This window comes from Rhinolophus hipposideros, assembly GCF_964194185.1.
Source record: "Rhinolophus hipposideros genome assembly, chromosome: 20".
In the NCBI taxonomy this organism is placed as follows: domain Eukaryota; kingdom Metazoa; phylum Chordata; class Mammalia; order Chiroptera; family Rhinolophidae; genus Rhinolophus; species Rhinolophus hipposideros.
The window spans coordinates 53768359-53796099 of NC_138066.1; the positions used below are offsets into that span (position 1 = coordinate 53768359).

Here is a 27741-nt window from a genome sequence, read left to right on the forward strand (position 1 = left end):
CTGACACAGAGCTCCCGGGCCACTGACACTGGGGACGTAGGGAAGTGCTACCGTCCATCACCCTACCATACAAGCATCCATGTGTCCCAAGGCAACAGGGAACAGCCGGCAGCATGTGTGGAAAAGCTCCAGGACGCCTTCTTGCTGCCTCAGTGCTCCTGAAATTACGCACCACAGCTCTCAGCCTCTGTGCCTTAGTGCAGGAGACCCCAGATTCGGTCCCACAGCTGACTACCACTCAGGAACGGTCAGTAGGCGGCCGGATAGATGCTGCAATAGGCACTGCCTAATGGCACCCACAGATCTGCAGGGGACGTACTGCTGCCCCAGGGGCCTTTCCTTCATAACTGAATGGGTTTCTTGTAAATGGCCTTAAAAAACAGTGAGCAAGGACAAGCGAACCCGTAGCATTCATTTCATTCTTTCCAAACTAACTATACAATATAATTGACATAACCACCAACCAGCAACTGCAAATTAAGACTCTTGCAGGTCATGATTTTTAATAAAGCCAGCCCCACAGTCACCACCTCTGAAAGCAGCTTTGTTCTGGTACCAGGCAGCCGCGAGGACGTCCTGGTGCCCACTGAAAACCCGCAGCGCAGGAGGAGGCAGCTTCTGCTGGACGTTGGGACACTATCAGGGGAATTTAATTAGAGGATCAGCAGGAAAAGCTCTAAGCTAGAATTTTATAAAACTTTACACAAATGCAACCAAGATCTTTTTAATTATGATTATGACAAATTGACACAGTTTGCATTTTTTCCAAATTCCTTATGTGTCCCTAGATACCGTGGTCCATCTGAGCCTGTGAGTGGAGCACTGCCCAAAGTACCCTCATCAGTGAGCCAATTGTGTTTAATTTTTTCCATATGAAAATGAAAAAAATGGGAAATAACATATCTGAAAGTATCTCACACTCTGAAATGTCAACAAGGGTAACAGCATTCCTTAGGAGTTTCAATGAGGAATATATTTTGAATGTCTGGAAACAGCTGTGTGAAAACCACTGTGAACAAGCAGCACGCGTCACACGGAGACAACCCACTCCCAGTGCTCAAATGCGGGCTGTCCTTGCAGGGCTGGGACCGCGTGTGCGCGACTTTAATTTCACAGGATGATGCGGTTCGCAGGAATAGGTAAAATCACAGACTACCAGTTCAGGCTCAGCTGGGTGGTCAAGTGCAATGTAAACTTCCGGAAAAACCGTTGCTCCTCTAAGACCCTGCGGCCAGACCTCCGTGTGACATCACCACACCCAGCAGTGCCTGGGAGACAGCTGCCTGGAAACCCTCCTGCATTTCCTTGGTGACCCGCTCTGAACAGAAATCCATCCAGGATGCTTTCCCACTCTTTTTTTTCCCCAAAAATAGGAACCAGACCAAGAAAAATTGTGCGTCTGATCTCTCCTTTCAGGTCACTACGAAAGCCCAGCATCTCTAGAGGCTGTGTGGGGACCCCCACGGAGGGCCTCAGCACGAAGCCCTGCTGCTCTCCCCTCCCTTCTCCTCCCGCGCGTCACCTGAACCACTTCCTGTGCACACAACCAACGTGAGCACTGAGTGGATGCATGCGTCTGGCTTGGGACAAATGACAGAGACTGGACCCAGCGGCCTGCTCCTCGCGGGGCAACCCCGCCCACCAGCGCTGCAGGCACTGAGCAGGCGCACTGGACCCCGCCGGCAGCGCCCATGTACTGAGCGGGGCCGTGTGGGCAGTGTCCCCGGGGCTGAAGGAGCACACGTTTTCAGAGCCCGTGGGCAGAGCAGGACAGTGGGCACTGCCGTCCACTGACCGCCTGCTGGGTGTTGCTGTTATTCTTTCCCTGGAGCTTAGGGACCGCGCTCCCTCCCTCCGCTGTCAGGTGAGTGCGTGTCCATCCCGGGGCTCAAATGCACTTAGTTTGGGAGAAGTGCGAGGAGGGAGGGCTTCGTCACCATAGCGCCCTCACCACCAGCGCCCAGGAAGGTGGTCCTGGAGAACCTGGCTCGGCCAGCTGGGAAGCCTTCTAAAGATGACAACCAGTCTGAGCTTACCTAGGTCTTACCTAGAATAACTTTCTCAACCTGTGTTTTCATGTCCAGGGTGCAGAGCTTCTACAATGCTGATTAGAACAAAACAAAACCGGAAAACGCTTTGTAGCCCTCTGAAAGGACCAAGCAGTACCCCAAATAAGAGGCACATCTTCCTCAAAGGAAAATGCCCGTGAGTGTTTAGAGACATGTGCGCCACAATCGTCCTCTGAGCGGCAGTCTCCCAGGAATCGACTCTCCTCCTCCAGGGAAGAACGGGGAACGACCAACGACCTAACGAGATGCTCGCACTTACGCTTGTGGGGTGCCGGACGGCGGCTTCGTGCTGCACCCTGATCCTCTGCGGCATCATCACATCGTCCTGTGGGGACAGCACATGTTAACTCACAGGAAGCGACTGTCAGAGGGGATGGGCAAAGGCAGACAACCCAGTAGCAACGGGCAACAGATCGGAACAGGCAACTCAGACGGGACCCAGTGCAGCAGTCGCCAGTCAGATTACCCAGCCAGAGCCTGGGGGTGGGAGATGCTGAAGGTTCAACAGAACACGCTGCTGCACGAGCGCTCTGCAGACGGCCTGGCAGGTGCATCAAAGTGGAGACGCAGACCCTGAAACTGGCAGTCTCACTCCTGGGGTAGGAAAATGAGACGCACGAGACTTCACGGTAGCTCAGATCAGGGAACAGCCCGCTGTCCACGGACACCAGGATGGAGACACAAACTATGGACGTTACTAGATCAAATACCATTTGACGCTGGAACTAAATTACAGCTATAAACACATAATAAATTTCACAGACACTGCTGAGTGAAAGATACAGATTCAAGCAGTATAAACCATATTATGTGAGAAACACACACACACACACACACACACACACACACACACACAATGCAAACGATAAGGAAGAAAGGAAAATGATAACCCCAAAAGTCAGAATCGTGGTGGTTTTGCAGGGGAAGGAGCAGCAGGATGTAGCTCGGTTAGTTACACATATGTCTGCTTCCTAATTAAGCTTTGAAGTGACATGTTTTGTGCATTTTTCTATAGGTATGTTCTAGCTCACAATAAAAATAGTGCTGCAAGTTGATGGAACAATTAGAAAGCTTTCAGTGTGTTATTTCAAGATATAAATATACACAATAAAAGCATTAAAATAATGTCATTGTAGAGTACTTAAACTGAGATAAGCGAAAAGACCTGTATGTGTATTTCATACTTCTGCAAAATGGCTTTATGAGCATTGTGCTAATCAAATGCCCTGAGTGGGGAAGCCTGCAGCAGAAGGAGGGGGTTGTGACACGGGCGGGCACCCCCCACACCAGGCACAGGAGCACCCGGAACAGGTGTGAAGTCGGGACAGAAGAAACCCAGGGTGGAAGAAACTGCCAGAACAGGAGAGGAAGAGCCAGCCGGGAACTCAGGGCTGCTCCAGGGCAGAAACCCGTGGGGCGCAGATGGGAGTGCCCCCAGGCACGGTCATGGGCGTGGCCGACCTCGGCTGGGACCTTAACAAGAACAAGGAAATGAAGAACTGCAGTGGGATGCAGAGGATGAAAAGAGGTTACACTTCGGTTTAGCCCACTTCACCTCCACAAAGGGTACTGCGAGACAGCGGGCAGAGGCTGGGGCAACAGCTCCTGGGAAGGAAGGTCTGTTCATCAGATTCTTGCAAATGGCTCCTGAATATGACGGCCTCACGCACAATTCTGCAAATTTCTGAGGGTCGCCTGAACCGGTCTTTGACTTCCGCGTCACTTACAAGTGGGGAGGAGTAAAAGGCAGCACAGGAATTTTTCAAAGAGAAAGCTGAAGGTAAAGGAAGCCACAGGTCAGAGCGTGACGGCCTCGGGGACCCTGTGAAGGTGACTCCTGGGTCTGCAATTCTCACCATTCTAATCTGGGCTCCATATTTTCTAACACTTCTACTTGGACGTCGTACGTCTCATTATGCCTTTTCTTTCCTTCCCTTCAGCGAATAAAAAGAAAGGTGTGGAAGAAACTGCAGAGAGGAGAGAGTGACCGGAGCATTCCTCTTCTTCCAAGTCTTGCCTGAGATGGAAACTAGGAAACTAGTTCCTCCACGCTGGGACCTGCATACTGGGGACATCTTAAACATTGCCAATACGTGGGTGATGCTGTCTACCCCCAACTCAAATGCTGTTATTATTGTCATTAGAGACAAATACATAATCATCCTAACACATTCCAGGAAGAGCAATTTGAAACAGAAAAAAGAGGAAAGTACTATGTCCCTTCACCCACAGGCCACGAAGCCCAATTTCAATGTGGTGGGTGCAGCTGTCTTTGGTGGAATCTGTCGTTCACAACATGCTAGATGGACCATTTGAGTGTGAAAACAGGCCCCAGAGCAGCATCTTAAAGGAGCTGACAGCACAGGAAGGAAGGCTGAGCATTCTGTAGGAGAAAACGGGGAAATCGGAGTTTTAGTCTAAGAAGAAAAGAGCAACAGAGGAGATGGAAGAGACCAAAGCAGCAGGACACACGGGAGAGAGCAGCTCCGCTGGGGGTTCTCTCACGAGCAGAGCTGTGCGACAATGTTATGTTGTTTATCTGCACATGCTCTCATCTCTCCCTACGTCCTCTGAACCAAGACCTGGTACATGGGTTCTTGGTCATCAGGGAAAGGCTGAGTCAGTAAGAGATGAAGAGAAGGTTCCTATGTGGATGAAGTCAGCACAAGCAGAAACTCTGAGCCAGAGCTGACCTTGAGAAGGAAAACAGCAGCCCCCCAGGAATCTGTGTTAGGAGACAGCAGCCTGGGTGCACTGCTCCCCAGACAGAGGGCAGAGCGAGTTCAGAGAAGTGTTCCCGATGTGTGTTGAAGAGTAACTGAAATCCGTCACTGATGATGCACTGTATGGGCAATCAGGTGCTCTTTCTTCACCTACCAAAGTCATTTGTCACGTCGTTAACATTTTTATAAACATTGTCTAATTCCCTCACACAGATACACAATTTACTACGCTATTATACACTAGCGCATGCTAATTGTTTCTCACTCTCCATCGTAATAAAGAACACTGAAGGTTCTTCATCCATAAACCTCTTTCAGAATTTCAGTTACCTAGAAGTGAATTTAGGAGTCAAGCACACACACATTTTTAAAGTTCTTGATGCAAAATGCAAAATGATGCTGTCAGCAGTGCCAAGTACTGAGTATCTATATTTTTAGAAAACTTTGTTAATCTGTTTTTTTAAAGTAGGATCTCACCAATTTAATTAGTGTTTCACTGCAAATGCCTTAAACTTTTTACAAAGTCTGTCATCGGCTCATCCACTTTTGTGAAGCTTCTAACCCCGTCCTGTCCTGTTTACCTCCCACCCGTGTTTCTTTGTTTGGTCATCCAAGTACATGAATTATTTAAGCCTTAGCCTGTCAATCTTTCAAGTATTGTATTTGTCAACGTCGTCCCAGATTATCTTCATTTCTGTTTATGTGGTTCTCTGCTATGCAGGTTTGCTTTTTTTATGGAATATTGTTTACTAAAACTTAACTTGTTAAGTGCTATGATAATCAGTCTAATCATATAATATTAAAATAATATATTGAAATAATGACTTTCAAGAACCACACTACAATGTAAGACATTTAATTATCCAGCCAACATATATAGATTTTAAATAAAACAAAGAGTTACTTACCGAATCCAAAAAGCAAAGGTAAGACCCAGAGCTCTGTGCTATTGCTTGATTTTTAGAATATCCAACTGTTTAAAAAAGAAAAAGATCTCTTGTAATCCGTGTTCAGCAGTGTGCTCTTTCATAAAACTTAGTGTAGTGTATACACTGTGAGAGAGCAAGGCCATGCTGTGCTACCAGGTAAAAGGTCAGCTCAGGTCGGCTTTATGGGCAAGAGAGGAAAGAGCACAGCCTGTACAGTGAGCACAAGCCTGAGACGCGGGCGGCCCAGCGGCACAGAGATGCTGCCGTGGGAAACGCTCCCTGGAGAACAAACCCAGCAGCCCTATACTGAGAACAGCGCCAAGCTAAGCCTGCAGAGTACTTACTGAAAAGCAAAATTAGAACGTCCCTGAGTGAGGTGCGCTGCTGTCAACTCACACATGTCCCTGGGCAGCAGGGTGACAGACGTGTTTGCCTGGCTGGCGAAGGTTCCCTGAACTGGGTGCTTTGGGGCAGTTACCTGATCCCAGCCTAGTGACAAGCTACAGTCACCACAGTGCCCACTAAGTCCAAACGTGTGCATGTCCTGTGGCCGAGGGTGAAGCATCTGCACGCTCCCCAAGACTGTCTTCCTAAGAACCCCTCTGAAGAACAAAAAGCTGCAAACCCAGAATCAATGCCGCACACAGTGGGGTGGCCCTCAGCACCTGCTGAACACAGGGAGCCAGCAGAGGGCACTTTGTGGTGACATGGACACAGGTGCGAGGACAGCAAATTCTTCTTTCTGCTCTCAGGAGGATGGGTGTCCCTGGAGAGGGGAGTAACCACAAGGGGGCCCGGGGCTTCGGGGGCCCGTGAGCCCAGCTCTTCACTGAGCTCTAAGTTTACACACTATGTTCAGTTTGTGAGAATTAACTGAGCTGCACAGTTTCAACAAGTGTACGTTTCTGTATGGATATTATTATATTTTAACAACTGTCTTAAAAATCCTTGCCTTCAAAGAGATTAGAACTGCACTGGAAAAGAGAGCTCACCGGTAACCTGTGTTTTCATGCAAATGAAAATGCTGAGGACACACACAGAACAGGGGGTCAGAGGGAGAATGGGCCACTAGAACTTAACAGAGAGACGGCGGCACAGGGCACACACATGTGAGTGAGATCCTGAGGGCAGCAAGCAGCTGGGAGCCCAGGCTGCCCGGGCTGATGTCGGGCATTGATGCCCGGGCTGATGTCGGGCACTGATGCCACGGCCAGCCAGGGACACCCGGGGACAATTCTGAACAGGGAGCAGAAGTGAACACCAGGGAGGCAGGTCGGAGGAGGCATTCAACCCAAAGAGCAGGGCTGGGGGACTTTGGGGCACAGCGCCCACTTTCCCAGGAGAAGCGGCTGCTGACCCCTGAACTGTGCTAACCAGACCATTACAGATTTGGTGCCACCGAGAGAAGTCACCACACAAAGCCACACAAATGTGTGCAGAGTGAGCCCAGCAATTCCCTCTGCTAACCAAGGTCCAGACAACCTGGAGGGGCTGTCGGTCCCCAGGGACACAAGCAGATCCTCCCCGTGAGGGACAGCGCTGTCCAGTGACTCAGCCGCTCTCTGGAGCACCCAGGCCAACCACACTGGGCAGAGAAGGAAGAAAGGACATGCAACTGTGACGCGCCCCCACTCGGGTCATCCAAGGCTGTGCCCCAGAGCCGCGCCCTGTGCAGGGCTTTGCACACAAGGCACCAGCTTAATTTCTAGCATTAATCCTAGAGCTTAGTCAACCCCAGCCAGTCAGCGGGTTGGTCCCAGATATGAAGGAACCACAGGGATAATCAGGCAGAGGAGGAAACAGAGAGAGAGAGAGAGAGAGAGAGAGAGAAGCCATCACCTTGAGACAGCTGCAGCTAACTCCCCTTCATACTGCACAGCAGGGCAAGACCAGAGTAAGACCTCATGGGAATCAGAACCAAAGAGCTGCACGTGAAAACCGCAAAACAGGAGGAGACTTTCCACAATCACGTTTAAATTAGCGGTAGTTCTGTTTAAAAAGACTGTTAGAGTTGGGCTTTAGAAGGGGAAAACTCAAACCCAAGAATTTGGGTAATGAAGGAAAATGTTGCTCACTAAGGAGGCTAAAAGTGTCTCACAATGAAACCTCTGTTTGGCAAAGACAAGGAATTTGCTTTAATATTATTGCCTCGAAGAAAGTCAAATGTTTGTGCCAGGGCCCATGTTTGGGGAGGCCCGACCCTTTGTGAGGAGAGTGGTTGTCATGGTCACAGCAGGAAAAACTCAGGCCTCAGTGGGCTGTCAACATTCCTCACTCCTGGAGAGAAGAGGGTGGGATTGTGCTTCATTTTGATTTTAGCAAGTGACCACATTACAAAGAAATGTTTTGCTCTATTGATATGAAACAATAATAAATGAATCTTAATCCAACTGCAATAACCCAGCACTCCTGAAAATAGACACTTTGGACCTATGTTATCCAATAGTCGACACAACTTTTCCTACTTGAGAAAATGTCCTTATAGGAAAGCAGGTTAACTCCGTTGTGTGACGTGTAACACAGGAGCCCCGTGAATCAGCCTCACCCAAGTTGGAAGAGCGACTCCATTTCTTCACAATATTACTGCCTTTTGTTATTGATAGAACACATACAAATGTGACATGACTCAAGTTACGGCTAATGCATAAAAAGTGTTTTATGAAAGGCAGAACTTGTTTTTAAAATAGAGATTACACAAGCAATCACAAGAGTCACCAAAATGCCTTCCATTTACTTTCATTCAACAATGGAAGATGTAAAACATCTTTATTAATAGAGAATGTTTTTAAAGGATACTCTTAGTAGTTTCAAAATCCACAATTTGTTTATACACATTTCAGAAGCAAGTTGAAATAGATGTTTTACAATACCTGATTTATGGGGAAAAATGTTAATTATAAAACAGGGGAAAGAAATTAAAGTCAATGGAAAGACATTCTGTGTTTATGGATGGGAAGACTTATTACTGTTATCAAAATGACAATACTCCCGAAATAGACCTACAGATGTCATGCAATCCCTATCAAAATCCCAATGGTCTTCTTGGCAGAAATGGAAAACTGATCCTAAACTTCACATAAAATTGACAAGGATTCCAAATTGCCAAAAGAATCTTAAAAAAGAAAAACAAAGTTGGAAGAATCACACTTCCCAATATCAGAACTTAAAACACTGCTAACAGTGATCAATCCATCGTGGTGCCGGCTAAAAGCAGAGTCAGACATGAGCCCACACATTGATGGTCGACTGGTTTTCAACAAGGTACCAAGACTTTCAATGGAGAAGAAATAGTCTCTTAAACAAACAGTGTTGGGACAATGTATATATTAATTCAAACATGTATCACATGTAAGAGCTCAAACTATAAGACTGGAGAAAACACGGGTAAATCTTCATGACCTTGATTTGGCAATGGTCTCTTAGATATGACACCAAAAGCACATGCAACAGAAGAAAAAATAAATTGTATTGCATCAAAACTATAAACTTTGCACATTAAAGAATACTCTCAAGACAGTAAAAAGACAAAACTAGAATGAGAAATTACTTGCTAATCATATATCTGATAAGGAAGGATATAATTTCCAGCATATGTAAAGAACTCTGACAACTCAACAACAAAAAGACATACGACCCAATTTAAAAATAGGCAAAGAACCTGAGGAGACATTTCTCCAAAGAAGATGCACAAACAGCCAACAAGCCCATGAAAAGAGGCTCAATATCATTAGTCAGCAGGGAATGCAAATGGAAACTACTTCGCACCCACTAGGATCACTACAATAAAATACAAACAGAAAACAAGAGGTGTTGGTGAGGATGCAGAGAAACTAGAACCCTCACACACTGCTGGTAGGAACGTAAAATGGTCCAGCTGCTGTGAAAACAGTATGGTGTTTCCTCACTATGTTAAACACAGAATTACAATACAACCCAGCAATTACTCCACAGTATACACCCAAGAAATTAAAGACCAGTGTTCAAATAAAAATTTATACCCAAATGTTCATACTGTATTTGCCTGAAAATAAGACCTAGCCAGATCATCGACTCCAATGGTGTCTTTTGGAGCAAAAATTAATATAAGACCCGGTCTTATTTTACTATAAGACCAAGTCTTATATAATATAAAATAAAACCGGGTCTTATATTAATTTTTGCTCCAAAAGATGCAGTAAAGCTGATGGTCCAGCTAGGTCTTATTTTCTGGGAAACATAGTAGCAGCACTATTCACAACAGCCAAAAGATGTAACAACCCAAATGTCCATCAACTGATGAATGCAGAAACAAAATATGGTCTACCTAAAATGATTCTCTCATAAAAAGGAATGAAGTATCGATAAACACTATAACATGAACCTTAAAAACATTATGCTAAGAGAAATAAGCCAGTCACAAAAGAGCACAAATTATATGATTCCATTTACATAAAATGTCAACCAAAATAGGCAAACCTACAAACAGAAAATAGATTAGCAGTTGTGTAGGGCGGGGGTCAAGGGATATGGAAGGTGATAACTGAAGGATACAGGGCTCCTTTCTGAGCCTATGAAAAGGTTCTAAAGTTGACTGTACTGATGCTTGTCCACAGGTGTGAATACACTAAAAACCACTCGACTGCATACTTTAGTGGGTGCATTGTATGGTATGTCAATTACATCTCAATAAAGCTATTACAAAAAAAGTATTTACAAAAAAATTATTTGAGTAATCAAAAAAAAAAGACAGAAAAAGAGGAAAATGGAAGAAAGAACAGATACAACTAATAGAAAACTAATAGAAGAAGATGGCTACAAACCTAACCATGAAAATAATCACATTAAATGTAACTAGTGTAAACATCCCAGTTAAAAGGCAGAGATGGTCAGATTGGATAAAAGACCATGCTGTCTGTAAGAATCTACAAGGGAGGGGGACCCTTTAAATATAAAGACACAAATGGGTTAAAAGTAAAAAGAAGGGGAAGCTATGGTATGCTAAAACTAGACAAAATAAAGCCCGAGCAGTTATATTAATATCAAACAGATTTCAGAGCAAAATTTACCACAGATTAAGAGGGTTATTTCACAATGATGAAGGCATCAATTCTTCATAACAATCCTAAATGTTAAGAGTTTCAAAAGACATGAAGCAAAAACTGATAGAACTGTAAGTAGGAACAGACAAATGTGGAGTCGGGAGATTTTGCTACCCCTCTCAATGACTCACAGAACAAGTAGACCCCAAATCACAAGAGTACAGATTTAAACAAGGTCTCTAACTCTGCCTCATTCACATTTACAGAAAATCTACCCAAAACCAGCAGATAATCTTACTAAATTTAAAAGATTCAAACCAAACAAAGTATGCTCTCTTACTACAGAGGAATTGAATTAAAAATCAATAAGAGAGAGATAGGCGGAAAATCCCTCCAATATTTGGAAAATAAGTAACACCTTTCTAAATAACCCATAAATCAAGAAATCAGAAAGGAAATTAGAAGGTATTTTGAAATTGAATGAAAATGAAAACACACATACCAGAATTCACAGGATGTGGCTATGGCAAGTTAGAGGGGAATTTTTATCGCTAAATGCCTATATCAGAAAAAAAAAAATTCTCAAATCAACGACCTCAGCTTCCACCTTAAGAATTAGAAAAAAGAAAATACCCTATCAGAGTTGAAACAGAAAACAGACAAGATAGAAAAAGAAAGATAACACAGCAAATCAGTGAAACGAAAACCCAGTTCTTTAAGATTTAAAAAACTGGACAAAAATAAACCAAACGTCCCAAGAAAACAATTTTAAGGAGAGGTGACCAATATTAATCAATTACGCCAGAAATGAGACACCCAAAAGCTTTTCATTAGGCTGCGTAGGTAAAGAATTAGTGATTATAGATAAATCCTTACCCAAGAGGAAGAAATTCAAGCCTACAAGTGGTATATGTAAGTGCGATTCAGCACACTTTTCACCAGGATTTGAACAGGAAGCTATTTAAGCACACAAGTTGCTACGAAACCATTCTCTAAAGCTGAATAATTGGCTATGCATGGTTACTGACCTCCTCGGGGAGAAGGACAGTTGTGCCCTCCAATGACCACAAGGATACCGGAACCTTCCAGCTTCACTTTCCATTTTTCAATGATAGTCATGGACTTGTCCTGAAAGCAAGAGGACATGGGCAGGTCAGCAGACTTCCCTCAGAGCAGCCAACCTTGACTTCCACTAGGGCTCAGTCACCAGCAGGAAGTTCGTAAGTACCTTACTGGCATCATTAAAAACAGACAGCTCCATGGAGCCTTGGAAGTCCTGATGCAACACGGACCTCAGGCACTCGTCCAGCCAGGGCTCAGCATCGTGCACTGGAAGGATGACCGACTGGGAGGCAAAAGACAGGGTGAGCAGACACTGGATAAACACTGAGCGCCCTGCCCTCCCCTCCCCCACTGCTGCCCACACATTCTTGTCCCCACTGGCAAGGCCTGCTTTACAGAATAACCCTGTACTCGGCCTCCAGGGGGAGAACAAGCACGTGTCTGAGCTTCACTCCATGCCTGCCCGGAACATGTACTGCACTGATCTTTGGGAACAAAGGAAAAGGAAACAATAGTCTGAGAATTGTTTCCTTGGGAAAAGGAAACAATAGTTGGCCAATCACCCCAATTTTTCCAATCCAAGGCAAATGCATGTGTTTTCCAACCACTGGTCAGAAGCATCATTTTTTTGGTTGAAAGAAGCACCTGTGTATCTTCCAACACACCCATGAAAACGACTGATCAGCTCTTTTGGGTGGGATAAGCATTTTTAGTGAACCCAGATTTTGGAGGCACTGAACAAAGAAACCCTTCTAAGTACCCCACACACGCTTCATCAACGGGTGGGGGCACATGCTGGGCAGTGGGGGGCGATCTCCCACTCTCTGTCCCTTGGCTCTCCTGAGTTTAGTTTGGTGCGTCCTTTCTCATAGCCCAGATAAAACAAAAGTTTCTGAAGCGTATGGAGTAAAACCAATGAAACCTGACTGCCAACAAACCAACTGATCACAGGCACTGTCCCAAGTTTGTGCTTTACCACATTAAGTGACACAGAATCCCCAAAGGTACGTCTGTCCCAACCCTTGAGTGTACACACTACTGAAGAGCGGACAGATTTCTAATGAGAGAAACACATCGTCCAGGTGAGTGTGTACACGTGCACACGTGTGAGCACACAGGCAACATACAAACCTGCATGTCTGTGTTGTGTATCTACAGAGACTACAGGTAGGATTTAAATCCAAGTGTGGTGATGAAAAGCTCAGAGATGTAAGTACTGAAAATACAATTCAGGCACTTTCTTTACTCTGAGGATCTGATTCAACGGTGCTCCCTTCCTGAATTTATGTTGACCACAAAAGTAGTTCCCCTATTTACTTATGTATTTACCTTAGAATTATTTTTCAAAGGAAAGAATATTTTTGCTATTCTCAAGATGGACAAAACAAATGTGAATTTCTGTCAAAGATGGGCCTTGACCAATCTCTCCGCACTCTTGCTGCTGCTGGCTGCTTTCAGCAGAGACCCTCACGAGGCAAGCCCAGAAGTGGGAATGAGGGCAGGCGGGAGGGTCTGAAGAGGAGGGGAAAGGGGCAGTCATGGCGGGGAGGGGGAGGGAAGGAGGAGGGAGGAGGAAAGGGAGGGGGCGGGGAGGGGAGGAGGGAGAGGGAGGGGAGGAGGGAGAGGGAGGGGAGGAGGGAGAGGGAGGGGAGGAGGGAGAGAGAGGGGAGGAGGGAGGGGAGGAGGGAGAGAGGGGGAGGAGGGAGAGAGAGGGGATGAGGGAGGGGGGGAGGAGGGAGAGAGGGGGGAGGAGGGAGGAGGGAGGGGAGGAGGGAGGAGGGAGGGGAGGAGGGAGAGGGGGGAGGAAGGAGGAGGGAGGGGAGGAGGGAGGGGAGGAGGGAGAGGGGGGAGGGAGAGGGAGGGGAGGAGGGAGAGGGAGGGGAGGAGGGAGGGGAGGAGGCAGAGAGGGGGAGGAGGGAGGAGGGAGGGGAGGAGGGAGGGGAGGAGGGAGAGGGAGGGGAGGAGGGAGAAGAGGGAGGGGAGGAGGAAAGGGAGGGGGCGGGGAGGGGAGGGAGGAGGGAGGGGAGGAGGGAGAGGGAGGGGAGGAGGGAGGGGGCTGGGGAGGGGAGGGAGGAGGGAAGGGAGGAGGGAGAGGGAAGGGAAGAGGGAGAGGGAGGGGAGGAGGGAGAGAGGGGAGGAGGGAAAGGAGGAAGGAAGAGGGAGGGGAGGGGGCGGGGAGGGGAGGGAGACGCGAGAGAGGTGCTGTAGTAAGGGAGCTGGCCCAGGGGGAGGGGAGGGGACAGACAGACCGGGCGGCGGACCCGCGGCCGGACACTTACCACTTGGGCCGGCATGGCCTCGCTCCTCTGGTCGCCCCGCCCACCTGGGTCTGCGCGCCTGCGCCCGGCCGCTCGCCGGGAGGCGTGGCCGAGACCGGGCTGCCTCTGATTGGTGCAGAGAGACGTCGATGGTGGGCGGGTCGAGGCCGAGCGGAAAGTGGAGAGGCGCGGCCTAGAGCGGCTGGAGGACCGGTAGCCGTGCACCCGGAGGGCGGCGGGCTCCGTGCGCCGAGGCTCCGGCCCCGGCGCACGGCCCTGGGCGACCGCTCTGTCCCCGAGGTCTTGTCTCGTCTTCTTGGGCCGCCGGAGGGAGTTAACTCCGAAGTGCTCAGTAGAGGCACGTCTGAAGGCACGTTGGTTAAGGGGCCGGCGCCGCACGGTGCCAGCTGCTATGACTTCAAGTCCCAACCTCGGAGGTTGTGTGTGCGTAGCCTTTTTAAAGCAAGCAGGTGCCATGTCACCTGCACTTTGACCCGAGTGGAGGACAAGGACACCTGAGGTCCCCAGAGAGGGTGTTGGGAGGTGGGGCCCAGGAAGGCAGCTGGGGCCACCCTTCCCTCCCGCGGCTCCGCAGGGACCGACCCTGTAACCCCCCGACTGCCCTGCGCCCGGCCCGGCGTCCCCGTCCCGGCAGACGTGTGGCCCGGGGACGTCGTGCCCGTCGGTGGCCAGGGCTCTGGGGACGGGGGCCCGTGAGTGCACAAGGCGGCGCATCCCTGTGCCCGGCGGTGACCAGCATGGTGCCTGCACACACGCGCGGTTTGTCCCCACTCCTTTAAATTAATGGGAAAGTTTACAGCCGTCCCTCCCGGGACGAATCCTTTACTGCTCCGAACTAAGCGTAAGGGCACCTCGTTCTGCGAACTGACACAGCAAAGCCATGCTCTGTCTTACACGTCACAGCAAATGTCATTTGTCCTTAAATTGCATCAACCATTTGCGAAACATTTTGTACAAGTTGAAACTTGGGTCAGATGAGGAAAAATGCAGCCTTACCTGCAGTGGAACAAAAGCAATCTCAGGCTGTGTTTCCACGGCCTGGTTTCTCGGGGCGGAGGGTGTCTCAGGAGGTGGCAGAAGGTCACGTGTAGCTACCAGGACACGGGAGGCTGTGCAGCCCGCGCCTCAGTAATCCGCGGGAGGAGGAAGTGGGGCTCCCGCGGTGCCGGGCGCCCCGCACTGCACACCTCGCTTTGGGCTTGGCTGCCCATTTCGTGCTTCCTGGACATCCCCAGCTGCCAGAAATGTGCTTGTCACTGCCTTCGCCCCAATAAACGTTTGCTTAGAGTGTGCTTTTTGCAAACATTCAGAGTGCCAAGAGGCACTTCAGAAGTACAGGCCTGTGGCCGGCAGGGACCTGAGATTATCCTCTTCACTGTAGGAAATTCTCAGCAGAGACCAGACCATGGGGATTGACACCCCCCTGCAGAGGGACACAGGGAGGACATGGTAGGATGAAAAGATGAACGAAGTCAAGGGCACCTGAACAGGAAGTAATGCAAAACTCCCAAGGCGTTGGTTTACCGAGTGACATTTTTCTTTATTTTAAATTATTGTTCAAGCAGACTGGTGAACACTGTTTGTACTCAGAAGACTCAGTACCACTGGCCAGAGCCTTCACATTTTAAAACTGCCCAGCAGCCCTCTTACGATACTAGTGTCAGAGGCAAAAATGTGGCTCAGGGACCCTGGGCTGGGAGTCAGAACAGGTCTGCCATGAGTGTCAATGACGGGTGACTTCACGCTTCAACAACAGCCAGACACTGCACACAGCTCACAGCCCAAGACCTCCAAGCAACCATGCTTTCCACATTTCCCAATAGGATGACCCCACAGAGCTCCCCAGGGCAGTGGGTGCTGCTGGGAGGTCGGGAGCCACCCAGCACAGCAGGACAGAGCCCTGAGACCACAGGAGACTGGCTGCCCGTGGCGGCCAGAGCACCCCAATAACAAGTCTGTTCCTGAAGGCACAGCCAGCTCTCTGAGGTGTGACACAGGCCGGTGTTTTCTCAACTGGCGTTGAGAACCTGGGGTTGGCTGCTTGCTGGTGTCCTGGGAAGAGTGACATCAGGTGCCTCTGGGTCCAGGGCCCGGCTGACGCTGTCAGGGAGTGGAGTCCTGCCTGCTCCCCCAGCCTCTGGGTGGGTCCCACTCTCTCCCCTGGAGGCCGGCCGGGGGCCAGAGTGGTCACCACATGGCCGCCCAAGGTCAGTGCCTCCTCTCCGACCTTCCACGGAACCTGCCTTGACCAACTCATCCCCATATGTCTGGAACTTCCAACTTTAGCACTGAAAGTCCCACATCCTGTATACCCCTTTGTCCCAGAAAACCAGGACAATTGGTCACCAAGCCCCAGCAAGAGCCAGTGGGTGAGTGAAGCTGCCTGGGCCAGTACTCAGGGGGACATGGGACTGTTTGATGGCTTCACAGAGAGGGAGGTGACCCCATGGAGCGGGAGGGGGCTGGGCACACAGGATGAAGCCTGCCCAGCCCACCTGCAGGTGAGAACAAGGACACTGTAACACCCCGGGTGAGAGGCCCGGTCAGTGTCCCTGGGGTCAGGATCCCTGGCCTCTTTCCAGCCCACTGGCCCTGGGAGAGTTTCCTAGCCCAGAGCGTCTCAGCGTGACTCTGGGCAGTCACGAGGCTGGGACTCCAGGCTGTTTGTGGCCACCGGCACCTCTGCAGGGCGCCCCACAGTGTAGAAGCCGTGCTTTACCAGCCCCCCTCAGGACAGATATGAGGTCCATCGTGAGGGACCACATCTGGATTCTCGGGCCGTGTCCTCGAGGCTAGACCCAGTGAGTCCCCCTCTGTCCTGCCTTTCCACCCTGGTGCAGACACCCCGAGGTGACCCCACGCTGCCATTTCCTGTGGGATTTTCTCCTCTGTGTTATCTACACGTCTACAATGCCGGCACATTCTTTTGTTATAAGAGCTCATCAGCAGAGGTGCTGGTTGTTTCAGTCTCCGCTCTGCCCTGTCACTCCGTTCCCTTCCCTCTGCCAGTTGCTGGGTCCCATCCCCAGGAAGGTGCACGCATGTCCTCTCCAGGCTCCAGTCTTAGGGTCCGGGCTGCGAATGGCTGCCCTTGCAAGGCTGGTGGAGAGATAGACGTGCTTTCTGTGCTCAGGTAAGGAGGGCCCCTCGGAGCTGGGGGTGGGAACTGCGTCCCCAAGTCCCAGCGTGTGGCCCCAGCACTTGGCCCCAATGAGTGACCAAAACTCGCACAGGCTGCATTCTGACTGTCAGGGAGATAGAGGTGGGGACGCAAACCCACGGGCTGCTGGGAAGAGGTAACCAAGTTCCAGTGTGCTCACCTGTTATCCCTCATGGAATGTCACCTTGGCTTCTTGTCAGCGGCTGAAATGGAGAAACGTGACAAAAAGGGCAGGTTGCGTATGGGTGGGTGGAGTCCATCACTGCAGACACAGACCTGCTTCAAGGACCCAGCCACGGCTCACTCAGCACCCTCCTCCCTCCCAGGGATGTCTGTTTTCACCCATGGACACCGTGAGCCCTATGGTATGGAGTCTCGCTGACCACACGGGCTGCTCCTGGCCGCAGGTTTGCAGGGGGGCTTGGGGAGCCCACTCCAAGCCCCCAACACTCCCTGTACTGACAAGTTCTGACCAACACACCATGTCTCCTTTGCTCCACTCATTTCAAGTTGTGTGTTGTCTTGTTGCCCAGAAGGTCTTCATGTTGATCCTTCAAACCCTCCTTAGTGAGATGGGCCACAGATAAAGGCCTCTTAGCTAAGAAAAGCGTAACTTTAGTCCTTTGGGGATGAGGAAGGGTTAGGTTAGGTCAGCTCTGCTCAGATTTAAAATTACAAGAAACAGTAACCCTCGTCTTACGAGAGTGGGTGGCACAGACGCCACTCTGCGGCTAAGAGAAGCCCATCTGTGGATAGACACAGTTATTTTTGCTTTTTGAGGTTTAGTACTTCCTGATCGGACATTTTTGGAAGCACAGGAAATACATGGGGCTTAACTAAGGAAAGTGGAAACTGTCCCCTCCACGGGGCGTGTGCTGCACTTTCCACGTGGCGATGGACAGCTGAGGCCAGGACTGGCCTTGGAAGGGCATCGCCACTTTGCTAGAAAGATCGCCGGTCCTCCCCAACTTCACCTCTCTCAGAAGGAAAAGATCCTGGCAGTTTGCCTGAAATGGTGATTTTTCAGGAAGTGGTCTAAACTGCTTAGGATCCATGGAAATCACACACATGAGCAGGAAAATGGGGGAAAAACAAAGAGAGCATGAAAGCGTTTTGGTGAGAACTGCTCTGGACACCAGCCCAATCCTGGGAGACTTCTGGGTCGCCCCAAGGGGTCGTCTTGGTCAGCCCCATGACATGGGCGGGGCACAGGGTCGGTCCCTACATGGGGCTAGGAATCGCAGCATGCTGGTGGCCTGTCCAGGGAGCACTGGGGATGGAGAGCCAGAGAAGGCCTTCCTTGGAAGCTGCTGGAAACAACGTGCAGTGGCTGGGCTGCCTTTTCCTCTCACTAAGCGAACGTGGGTGCTGATGTGAGCCCGGGGCACTGGCTGTGAACTGGGGCTGTGCTGAGGGCTCGCCCTCCTCCCGCCTCCTGTCGCTTGTGCCTGCCAGCCGTGCCACTTAGTCCCGTGGCCTTTTGCCTCTCTTCTAAGTCTGGAAGGTGTCAGAGGCCGGGTGGGCCTGCCAGGTCAGGCTACATGAGGGGTCTGGTGGCTGGGTTCACCTCTCGGGGACTCAGTACACAGAAGGAGGCAGATCGGTGGTTGTGGCCCCATGTGGCCTGAGCCATAGACCATGAGGAACAGACACCACGCAGACAAGGCTTCACTATGCAGGTCGCCTTCCCCCAGGGACATCTCGGAGCACTGACCACCTGGGGCCTTCAGGTAAACATCTGCTGGAGTTGGAACCTTTCCGGTTCAAAGTCCTATGGAGCAGCTGCTATGTGCAGTTGTCGAGTGGACTTGCAGGGACCTGAAGGCGAGCAGGACACCCCTGCCTCGGAGCTGCATTGGGGCACCCCCACCCAGTCCACCGGTCTGCACCACCCGGAACACCACCCAGGGTGGCAGTGTGGCTCGCTCACAGGGAGGGGCTGGGCTGAGATGAGACCTTCGAAAGGTGGAGGTGGTGGGGGACAGAGGGTACGGGAGGGACTGGGCACGGATTCAGTGGGTCCCACACCCCAGCGCCACCCCGGGGCCCTGCCGCTAGTCCCTGCACACACTCTTCCTGTGGCTTTGGGGTTCCGGGGCCCCTGACACCCTAGAAAAAGTCAGGAGGGACCGTGGGGTGGACAGGCTAGGCGGTCGCCAGGAAAAGGGACTGTGGACATTCAGAGGCTGGTCACCCAGGGAGATGGCAGCCGCTCCGCCTGCCCATGGCTGGACTTAAAAGAAGTGAGAACAGACAGAATTCAAAGATGCCAACAAAAGGGCTTCCTGTTGACACGGACACACTGTATATCCTTTCTCCTCTGCACCCCAGTGCCGGCGCCTGGGCCAGGCGCTCTGTCCCCCAGGGTGACAACCTGACCACGAGAAAGAATTACTGACACAGGCTCCCTACTCGGGGGTGTATTTCAAAACCGGGTTTGAAACCCAGATCCTGCCTCACAGGCACCAACACCCTGCAGGGATTAAAGGTGAAACAGTCACTGAGCACACACACAAGTACACACGTGCACACACACACACATGTGCACACATGCTCACACGTGTGCCTGCAACACCGAGGGAGCACTGGGGAAGCACAGTCCCTGGGGGATCCAGCCAGGAGGACAAAGGGGAAACCCCTCCTTGTCTCTCAGTACGTCCCGAACAACTGGCTTTTCTCGATAGCCTATTTACTTTTATAATTAAGAAGTATGATTTCAACATTTTAATTAGCTCTCTAGCTCAATCATAATGTTTTCCACCTCGTTTTCCCTATGACACACAAGAGACTGGCAGGCAGGTGGCTGCTCAGAGCCAAGGAAGGTGTGGGAAGGCACCACACCCCGACGACTGACAAGACTCTGGGCACCCGAGTCCCACGGCCCCTCCACACTCCAGAGCGACACAGACGCGAGTGTGTTCGTGGCCACCACTATTCTGGGACAAGGTCAGGAATGCACAGTGGAGAGGGCGCAGGGAGGGGAGGGTTCGTGCTTCCGAATCACAAACCTGGGCCACCCACAGCCCCCATGGGCTCCACACCCCGATTTCATCAAGTCCACTTACCCCTGGGGTATGGGTGGCTGGGAGCAAAGATGGCCTTCCCCACATAACACACAGCATGGGCTGGAGGTTCTGGTGGACGCTGGGTCCTTGTCTGCCACTGACCTTCCAGCCCCAGAGGACCTGCTGGGTCGTGTGGCCACATGGCAGTGCAGAACTAGTGTCCGGCCATCCCTGAAAGGTCTGAGTGTTTCCTTTCCCCAGTGCAGTTACCCTGGTAAAAGCCACCAGTCCTTTGGGGAAGACGGGGAGGTAAATCAATAACACAAATTTTCAGTAGTGTCACGGGGTCCTTCCTCCAGGAGACCCAGCCTCCCCTTCACTCAAGGGGTTGTGGTCTGTAGGCAGGCTCAAGTCTGGGAATTGAGTGAGGGGCCGCGGCTCTTTCTATGATCCAGGTTAGACTCTTGCTCACCTGACCTAGAACGTCTCTGCTTGTACAGATCAAGCGAGAATTCAGGGGCCTTTCTTTCCGTGATCAGTCAGCCAAGGCCGTGGCTCTTTGTCTGATCGTTCCCACCGCAGCCTTGCTCCCCTGCTCATCACAGGAACCAGGCCCACCTGGCCTGCGGAGGCTGCGTGCCACCACCTGGGCCCTGCCACCAGGATCCCATTGTTCCCATTGCGTTTAGGTCCCCCAGATGAGTGCTGTGGTTCCCTCCCGCACAGTCTGACCTACGAAAAGAGTGACCACAAAGCTCGACAAGGATGCCGGGGCTCCCCTCACAAATTTATGTCTCAGAGTATGGGTGACAGGTCCGTCCTCTGGACCCTCCCAGCGTGGCGAGAAGGTCTTCAGTGACAAAGTCACCCCGACAGTCTCATGTCTCTAAGCCTTTGACTCCTTTGCTCCACATTAAACAAGACAGGTCCAGCCTTTCTAACGGCCCACCGTGGGCCAGCATCTGGTCCTTGTTTGTACTGAGGACCCAGCCAAACCCCCAGAGCCCGTCCTAAACCCGGCCACATCAGCGCGGTCGGCTTGGTGAGCCCACGTCCACGGCGGGGCCTTGGCCTGACCCCACTTGACGTCCCTCTGTGTCCCACATCCTCGTGTCCGATCTCACACGTTCCTGCTTCCAGCTCTATCAGCGATTTTTCGAGCAGTTGTGGAGGGCGCCCCCAGGGGCCACACGCAGCTCCTCCCCCACAGGGCGGCGGGGTGGGGCTCCCCAGGAGGGTCAGCCCGACCCGGCAGCCACTTGGAGGGGGCCATCCCTTAGTCAGTGCCCGGTTACCCCTCAGATGGGGGTGGGGGGCCTCCTGGTGAGGGCACAGGTCCTCGCCACCTCCAGCTCCTCATTGATTTGGAGCAAATTTATCCCAGTGCCCACCCGAGAGGGTTTTCTGTAGTGGACATTTCCTCTCACCTGTATTTAAGGAGCGTACACATCACACTGATGTCTCAGGCTAGAAGCAGGAGTGAGCAGCGAAGTCCAGCCACTGTATGGTCCATCTGGCCTATCAGATTGATGACCTTTGGAGACCGCAGGTGACCTGACCTTCCCGGTCCTCACACCATCCACCTCACCCCACATGGCTTGCCCTCCACCAGCCCTGCTGTGTCCCCTCGCCACTGTCAAGCACATGTGATCGCCCGCCCCAGACGCTCCCCAAGCCCCTGGGCTCTCCACTCCACACCCAACCTGTGTGTGGTTCTGGGGACCCTGACCCATCCAGCCTGTGAGCCACGCTCCCCTGAACCCTGGGCTCAGCGAAAGTGAGGCCCACCCTGCTCACAGGATTCCCCACCACCATGACGGGACAGATGACCGACACAGAGAGGTGCCCCCAAATGTGTTCCAAGGCCTGCTTCTCCTGGTCCATCCAAGGAGACAGCCATCCCCAGGTCTGTCGGGGCAGGTGGAGGACGACCTGGGGCATTCACTCTCCGGACGTCCCTGCTCCCCGCTGCTGCAGGGGCCACGGGCCTGCTCACACCTCCCAGCAGGGGGCGGCCCTGAGCCACCCGGACCGACGCGACCTTCTCCAGGGCTGGGCCGGAGGCACAGGAGGCTAATTGCGTGGGTGAGGACAAGGCCCCACCTGGAGTCCACGTGGGCTCCAGGGCAGGGTGTTTTACAGCCGCCCCACCTGCTCACCTGGGCTGAGTCACTGAGGCGCGGCCACCAACTGACCCAGGCAGGGCCTGTCTCTGGGCTCCCAGCTCAGGCCACTGAGGGAAGAACCTGGTCCAGCTGGGCAGTTCCCAGGCAGATGGCACCACGCACTGTCCACTCATCCCCACCCCCATCCGTGGCTGTGCTGCTTCTCCTGGGGCGGAGGGGCACCCCACACCCCTGAGGCCTGGGAGGGGAGAGCTCGGGTGGGTGGGCGTGTCCCTCCGCAGGACCCGCCCTCTCCTAGAGCTGCGGTGGGGGAGGGGCTTCACACCTTGTTCCCAGGAAGGCCCGACCACCCCTCCTGCTGTTTCCCCTCCAGGCGCCCAGCTTCCTGCACTAACATGTTGCCAGACCACAGTGCGCAGGCACAGGGACACGGGGGCCACACAGGGTGCCCGTCACCCCCACATCCAGCCATCCCCAGGTCTGGCTGGCAATTCGGCTGTGAAGGGGGCGACTGGCTCAACACCTGCAGGGCCACCTGCCCGGGATGGTGGGCTCCAGCACCGGACTGTGGTGCCCACCAGTGAGTCCCCAGAGGGCTGGGCCGGGTTGGTGCTGAGAAAGGTTTCGAGTGGCCCAGCCCCACTGGGGGCTGTGTTCCTTATATGTGACGTTTTGGGGCCAACCGAGAAAATGCAAACGTGGGCCTCACTGTACTCAGAGATCTGGTCTCCCTGGGAGGCTCTGTGGTGGTGCTGACGGTACCACAATAGCGTCATATGTCGCCTAGCAGCCGGGGACTCCTCCTCAAGTATTCAGGGACACGGGGTCATGACCTCTGCAACTTTCAAATGGTCCAGTGGCAAATGTACACATGGGAACATACAAAACACCCACAGACATGCCAATGCCAACAGCTGGTGAATGGGAGGGTGCAGGGTGCTGGGTGCACTGCGCCCAACTTTCTAGGCAGCCTCTTTTCCAAATGCACAGGTGGATACAAATCAGTGTCCTACAGGGGAGCACCCAGGGGACAGGGAGCACCCAGGGGATGGGGAGCATCCAGGGGACGGGGAGCACCCAGGGGACGGGGAGCACCCACAGGGGACGTGGAGCACCCAGGGGATGGGGAGCACCCAGGGGACGGGGAGCGCCCATAGGGGACCGGGAGCACCCAGGGGACAGGGAGTGCCCAGAGGATGGGGAGCACCCAGGGGATGGGGAGCACCCACAGGGGATGGGGAACGCCCACAGGGGTCAGGGGGAGCACCCCCTGGGAGCAATGAGCCTGGGGAGGGTCAAGCCAGTACCTTTGCCTAGAAGTGGGGTCTCTGGGCCTGGCCCCTGGCCCGCCACCTCTGGCAGCCAGGACGTTGTCCTCCGGATATCACCACGCTGGTCCCAGCCCAGCGTGGGGAACCTCCGTGACAGGCTGTGTGCAGCCGCAGAGTGGTGGGGACCTGCACCATGCACTTGCTGGGGGTCCTGGGGAGAGAGGCATAGGGTCAGAGCCCAGCAAGGGGGATGGTGTCAGACTGTGGGAAGCACATACTCAGCCGATGAGGGTTTATCTGTGGTGTGTGGTCATCTAGCTGAGACCCAGCCCAGCTGGAAGTCCAGGGCTGCCTGGACGCTGCTCACCCAGGATGAGGGTTGGCTCTCCGCTCAGGTCAGGATGATCCATGCCTGGCTCAGAAGATGTGGGCCTGGGGTGCAGGGGGCCACTGCCCCGCGAGGCAGAGCGGGAGCCATCAGACCACTCATCACCAGGTCCCTGCAGTGCAGACTGGGGTGGCCTGGCTTTTCCAGGGCCCAGTGCCCCGCCTTCCTGGTGGGTGCTGTGTCCAGAGAATGTGAGAAATTCCTGCTGGTGTGGTGTCTGTGGGTCCCGACAGTTCACCAGCCAAGGGCCGTGGCCTGTTCACAGTCAGGCAGAGTGAAACGCTGCCGAGGCCCAGATGCCCAAAGCAGCTGCTGCAAACCACAGTGGACAGTGCAGGGGTGGTCATACCACCCACCAGGCGACCTGTCCTTCACTGCTAGCCACCGGCCAGTGCCACACCATGCCCACACCAGCACGTGGCCCTGGCCCACTGGCGGGAGCCCCTGAGCTCCTACCCCAGCAGGCTGCCTACTCTTCTCTGATGTACAGACAGCCAAACGTGCCACCCCTTGGGTTCAGGAGGTGTTCATGTGAAGGCGGCTAGCAGTGTTCGGCCATCACATGATGTAATTACAGGCTGCTGCCTGCAGTTGCTAAATGTTAGGTTACAAGCGTTTGCTGGTGACACATCATTGGGACCACAATTACAATAATTACGTCGCTATGAGAAGGTCAACAGAAATGACCTCGGGGGAAAGTGTGGGGCAGAAATGACCCTGGAGGCCAGGGCTGAGTGGGTGTTTTCAGGTCAGTGACAGAGGGGCAACGTGGAAAACGCGACTGGCTAACCTTCTGAAGTGTTTTCAAAGTCCAGGAGAAAATTTTCTGGACGCGTTTAGGAAAAACTTGTAAAGTTTCTCTGGAAATGTCAGGTTCTGAAAGGAAGATGATTCTTCAAAGGACTGGTTCAGGTGACTGGCCATTTGAATGACACAATGACCTCCACTGTGCATGTGAACACCTCAGCACTGGGCAGAAAACACTCGTTGACAGTGGTCGGGCGTGATAGTGGCTCAAAGAGCTCATGCTGTGGGGAGCCCGGTGCCCCCCCACGTCAGGGATCCAGGGCTGGGACGGCGCATCACGCCCACTGTGTGAGGCTTTGTGATGACGTCAGGAGCCTCGCACGCCCCAAGACTGAAGACACCACCCACTTTGCAGGAAACACTCAGAAACAGACCCTGACCTAGAGCCCAGAACTAGTGCAGGGCGGGGCTATGTCAGGCCGTGCACGCACCACCCACGCACGCACCACCCACACAGCCCGCAGGCATCCCCATTCAAAGGCTGAGAAAGGGCCGGGAGCCCCGCCAGTCCCCGGCCTCTGGCGATGGGTCCCTGTGGCAGTTACACAGAAGTACCTAGAGAAGGTTAAACGTGGTGCCTGCAGTTCCAAGTGTAAAAACACTCAGGCCAGGCGCACACTCGGGAGCCCGGAGGTACGGTCCAGGTGTAACCTTGGGGGGTCACACAGGAGACCACTGCTGCTGCCCTGGGCTGGGGGGGGGAACTCCCTGAGGGAGGGCCGCCCTGGACGAGATGGGGGCGCGGGGGCGCCCCTTGTCTGTCCACCTGCTGCTTCTCAGGCTGGCCAGGTCAGGGGCTGCAGTGTCTGGTGAGCCTCTTCTGAGTTAAAGTCGGGGCCACAGCCGCCCCCACGTGCTGTGGTGTGGACCCACAGGGTGGGCAGGGCCTGCATCGCTGTAGCTCTGTGGGTTCAGCTCACAGGGTGTGAGGACAGAGGCCCAGAGAGCAGTTTCCAGGCTCTTGGCCTCAGGTGGGGAGGTGCTGGTTCGGGTAGTAGATGGTCATCAGCTGTGACCAGTGAGCCAATTAGTCACTAATATAGCTGCTGTGGCTGTGCCAGCAGGTTGGATGGTTGGCAGAGAGGTGGACGGTGGATTACGGGTCGTGTGGCTCCTGCTTCCTGTGTCTCCAACCCAGCTGGAGACCAGACTGTAGTGGTCTGACTCCCCTATCCTGGCTCCGTGGGTGTTCCTTCTTGGCCTCACCATGTCCTGTGTTCTTGTGTGGGGAGCGGGACCAGAGACCCTGCATGACACAGGGCCTGGACGGGTTCTGGTCTCAAACTCCACTTCTCAACAGCGGCCCAGCAACTGGGGACCATGCTCACAGAGAGACACCCACGTTTTGCTTGGATGCCAAGTTGCCCACCTCCTTTCCCACTACAGGTGGGATGGGGCGCCGCTGTGGCCCCTTCCTGGGTTTAACTGGGAAGTGACTAACATACCACAGCTTGTTTCATGCCTGGGGGGCCCCACCGTCATGACTGGCAAGGACCCTTTTGGTTCATAATGGATTCTAACGGGGTTTCTTTGTCTCGGGTGGTCACTGGGCATGCTCAGACAGCCATGACCCATCTCTTCTTGTGGTCCCAGCCCCCAACGTGACATGCCCCCCAAGGGGGACATGGGCACCATGGCACCAGGAACCCCATCTACGGGGATGTTTCATTTGCAGGTGGCTTTGCAGGGCCAAGAGGGGTGGGCAGCCCCACCTTGCCTGCTTTGCAAAGGTGCCAGGTGGCCCTCAGTGTCTGCAGCAGAAACCTTGGGGGTGGGGGACAGTGATGCTGGGGGAACCAGTTTTGCTGCTGTGGCCACACCCTGTCGCTGCAGCTTGTCAGCAGGGAGAGCTGGAAATTCCTGCTCCAGAGACCCTCCAGGAATCCAGAGGTACCTGTATCTCCGGAGGGAGGGTCCGTGGCAGAGACAGGTCTGTAAGCAGGCCCCACATCCTGTTGGGTTCTTCCAAGAACACTGCCAGGCAAGCATGATTACCTGAGCTTTCACTTCTTGATTTATGGAGTTGAGTTTTTGGGTTTACAGAGAAACTGAGCAGAGTACGAGTTGCCGTATATACTCCCTCTTCCCCCTCCTAGATTCCCACTATTCACATCTTGCATTAACGTGTACATTTGTGACCATCACAAGCCAATATTGATATGTTATTAACTAAAGGCGGCAGGCTCACGTGTCATCTGTTCCATGGGTTTTGACAAATGCATGTCCCGTGTGCACCATTGTGTTGTCTTAGCTTTAGGGAAGCAGACCTGGGCTCAGGTGGCTTGGTCACAGAGCCCTGACCCAGGACGGGAACCAGTTTGTGTTGTCCCCAGAGACAGTCTCTCCCCTTTGGTCTGGTGGTCTCTAGGTGTTTTTTAAATTAAATTTATTGAGGTAACATGATATACATTTCAGGTATACAACATTATAAATTGATATCTGTATACTCTTGCGTGCTCACCACCAAAAGTCTAGTTAATTTCTGTCACCACATATTTGACCCCTTTACCCAGTTCACCCCCCACTCCCTTCCCCTCTGGTAACCACCATTCCATGGTATGTATCTATGAGTTTGTTTTGTTCATTTGGTACTTTTTTGTTTTGTATCCCACGTATGAGTGAAATCATATGGTTTTTGTCCTTATTTCACTTTGTGTGATACCCTCAAGATCCATTGTGTTGTTGAAATCCTGAGCCAGTAATTTAGGCCAGTTGCACTCAATCTCTGCCTGTATAATGAGGGGGAGAGGGTCCTAAAATTGCCCCCTCCCTCCTCCGTGTGAAGCCACAGGGCCTGTGGGGACACATGGGCCATGGGCAGCGCCCAGGTGACAGGCAGTAATGTTCAGCGTTAGCAGGCACACAGGCAGTTGCAGCTTCCAGGCTCTGGACCAGCAGGCTCCT

General features: G+C 52.6%; 1 protein-coding gene across 6 annotated transcripts in view; it reads right to left on the reverse strand.

The window, feature by feature from the left end:
* Positions 1 to 14126, reverse strand: part of B3GNTL1 (UDP-GlcNAc:betaGal beta-1,3-N-acetylglucosaminyltransferase like 1) — a 51389-nt gene extending 37263 nt beyond the window's left edge. For all 6 annotated transcript variants that reach the window (XR_013991935.1, XM_081028709.1, XM_081028708.1 and 3 more), the window contains exons 1-5: positions 14081 to 14126; positions 11968 to 12084; positions 11768 to 11867; positions 5701 to 5765; positions 2329 to 2394 (exon numbers count right to left, since the gene is read on the reverse strand). Coding sequence is in view for 5 of the 6 variants with exons in the window: in XM_081028709.1 (XP_080884835.1) it covers positions 2329 to 2394; positions 5701 to 5765; positions 11768 to 11867; positions 11968 to 12084; positions 14081 to 14095 (363 nt within the window). In the remaining variant the exon portion in view is untranslated. The remainder of the gene's footprint in view (positions 1 to 2328; positions 2395 to 5700; positions 5766 to 11767; positions 11868 to 11967; positions 12085 to 14080) is intronic.
* Positions 14127 to 27741: the final 13615 nt, after the last annotated feature.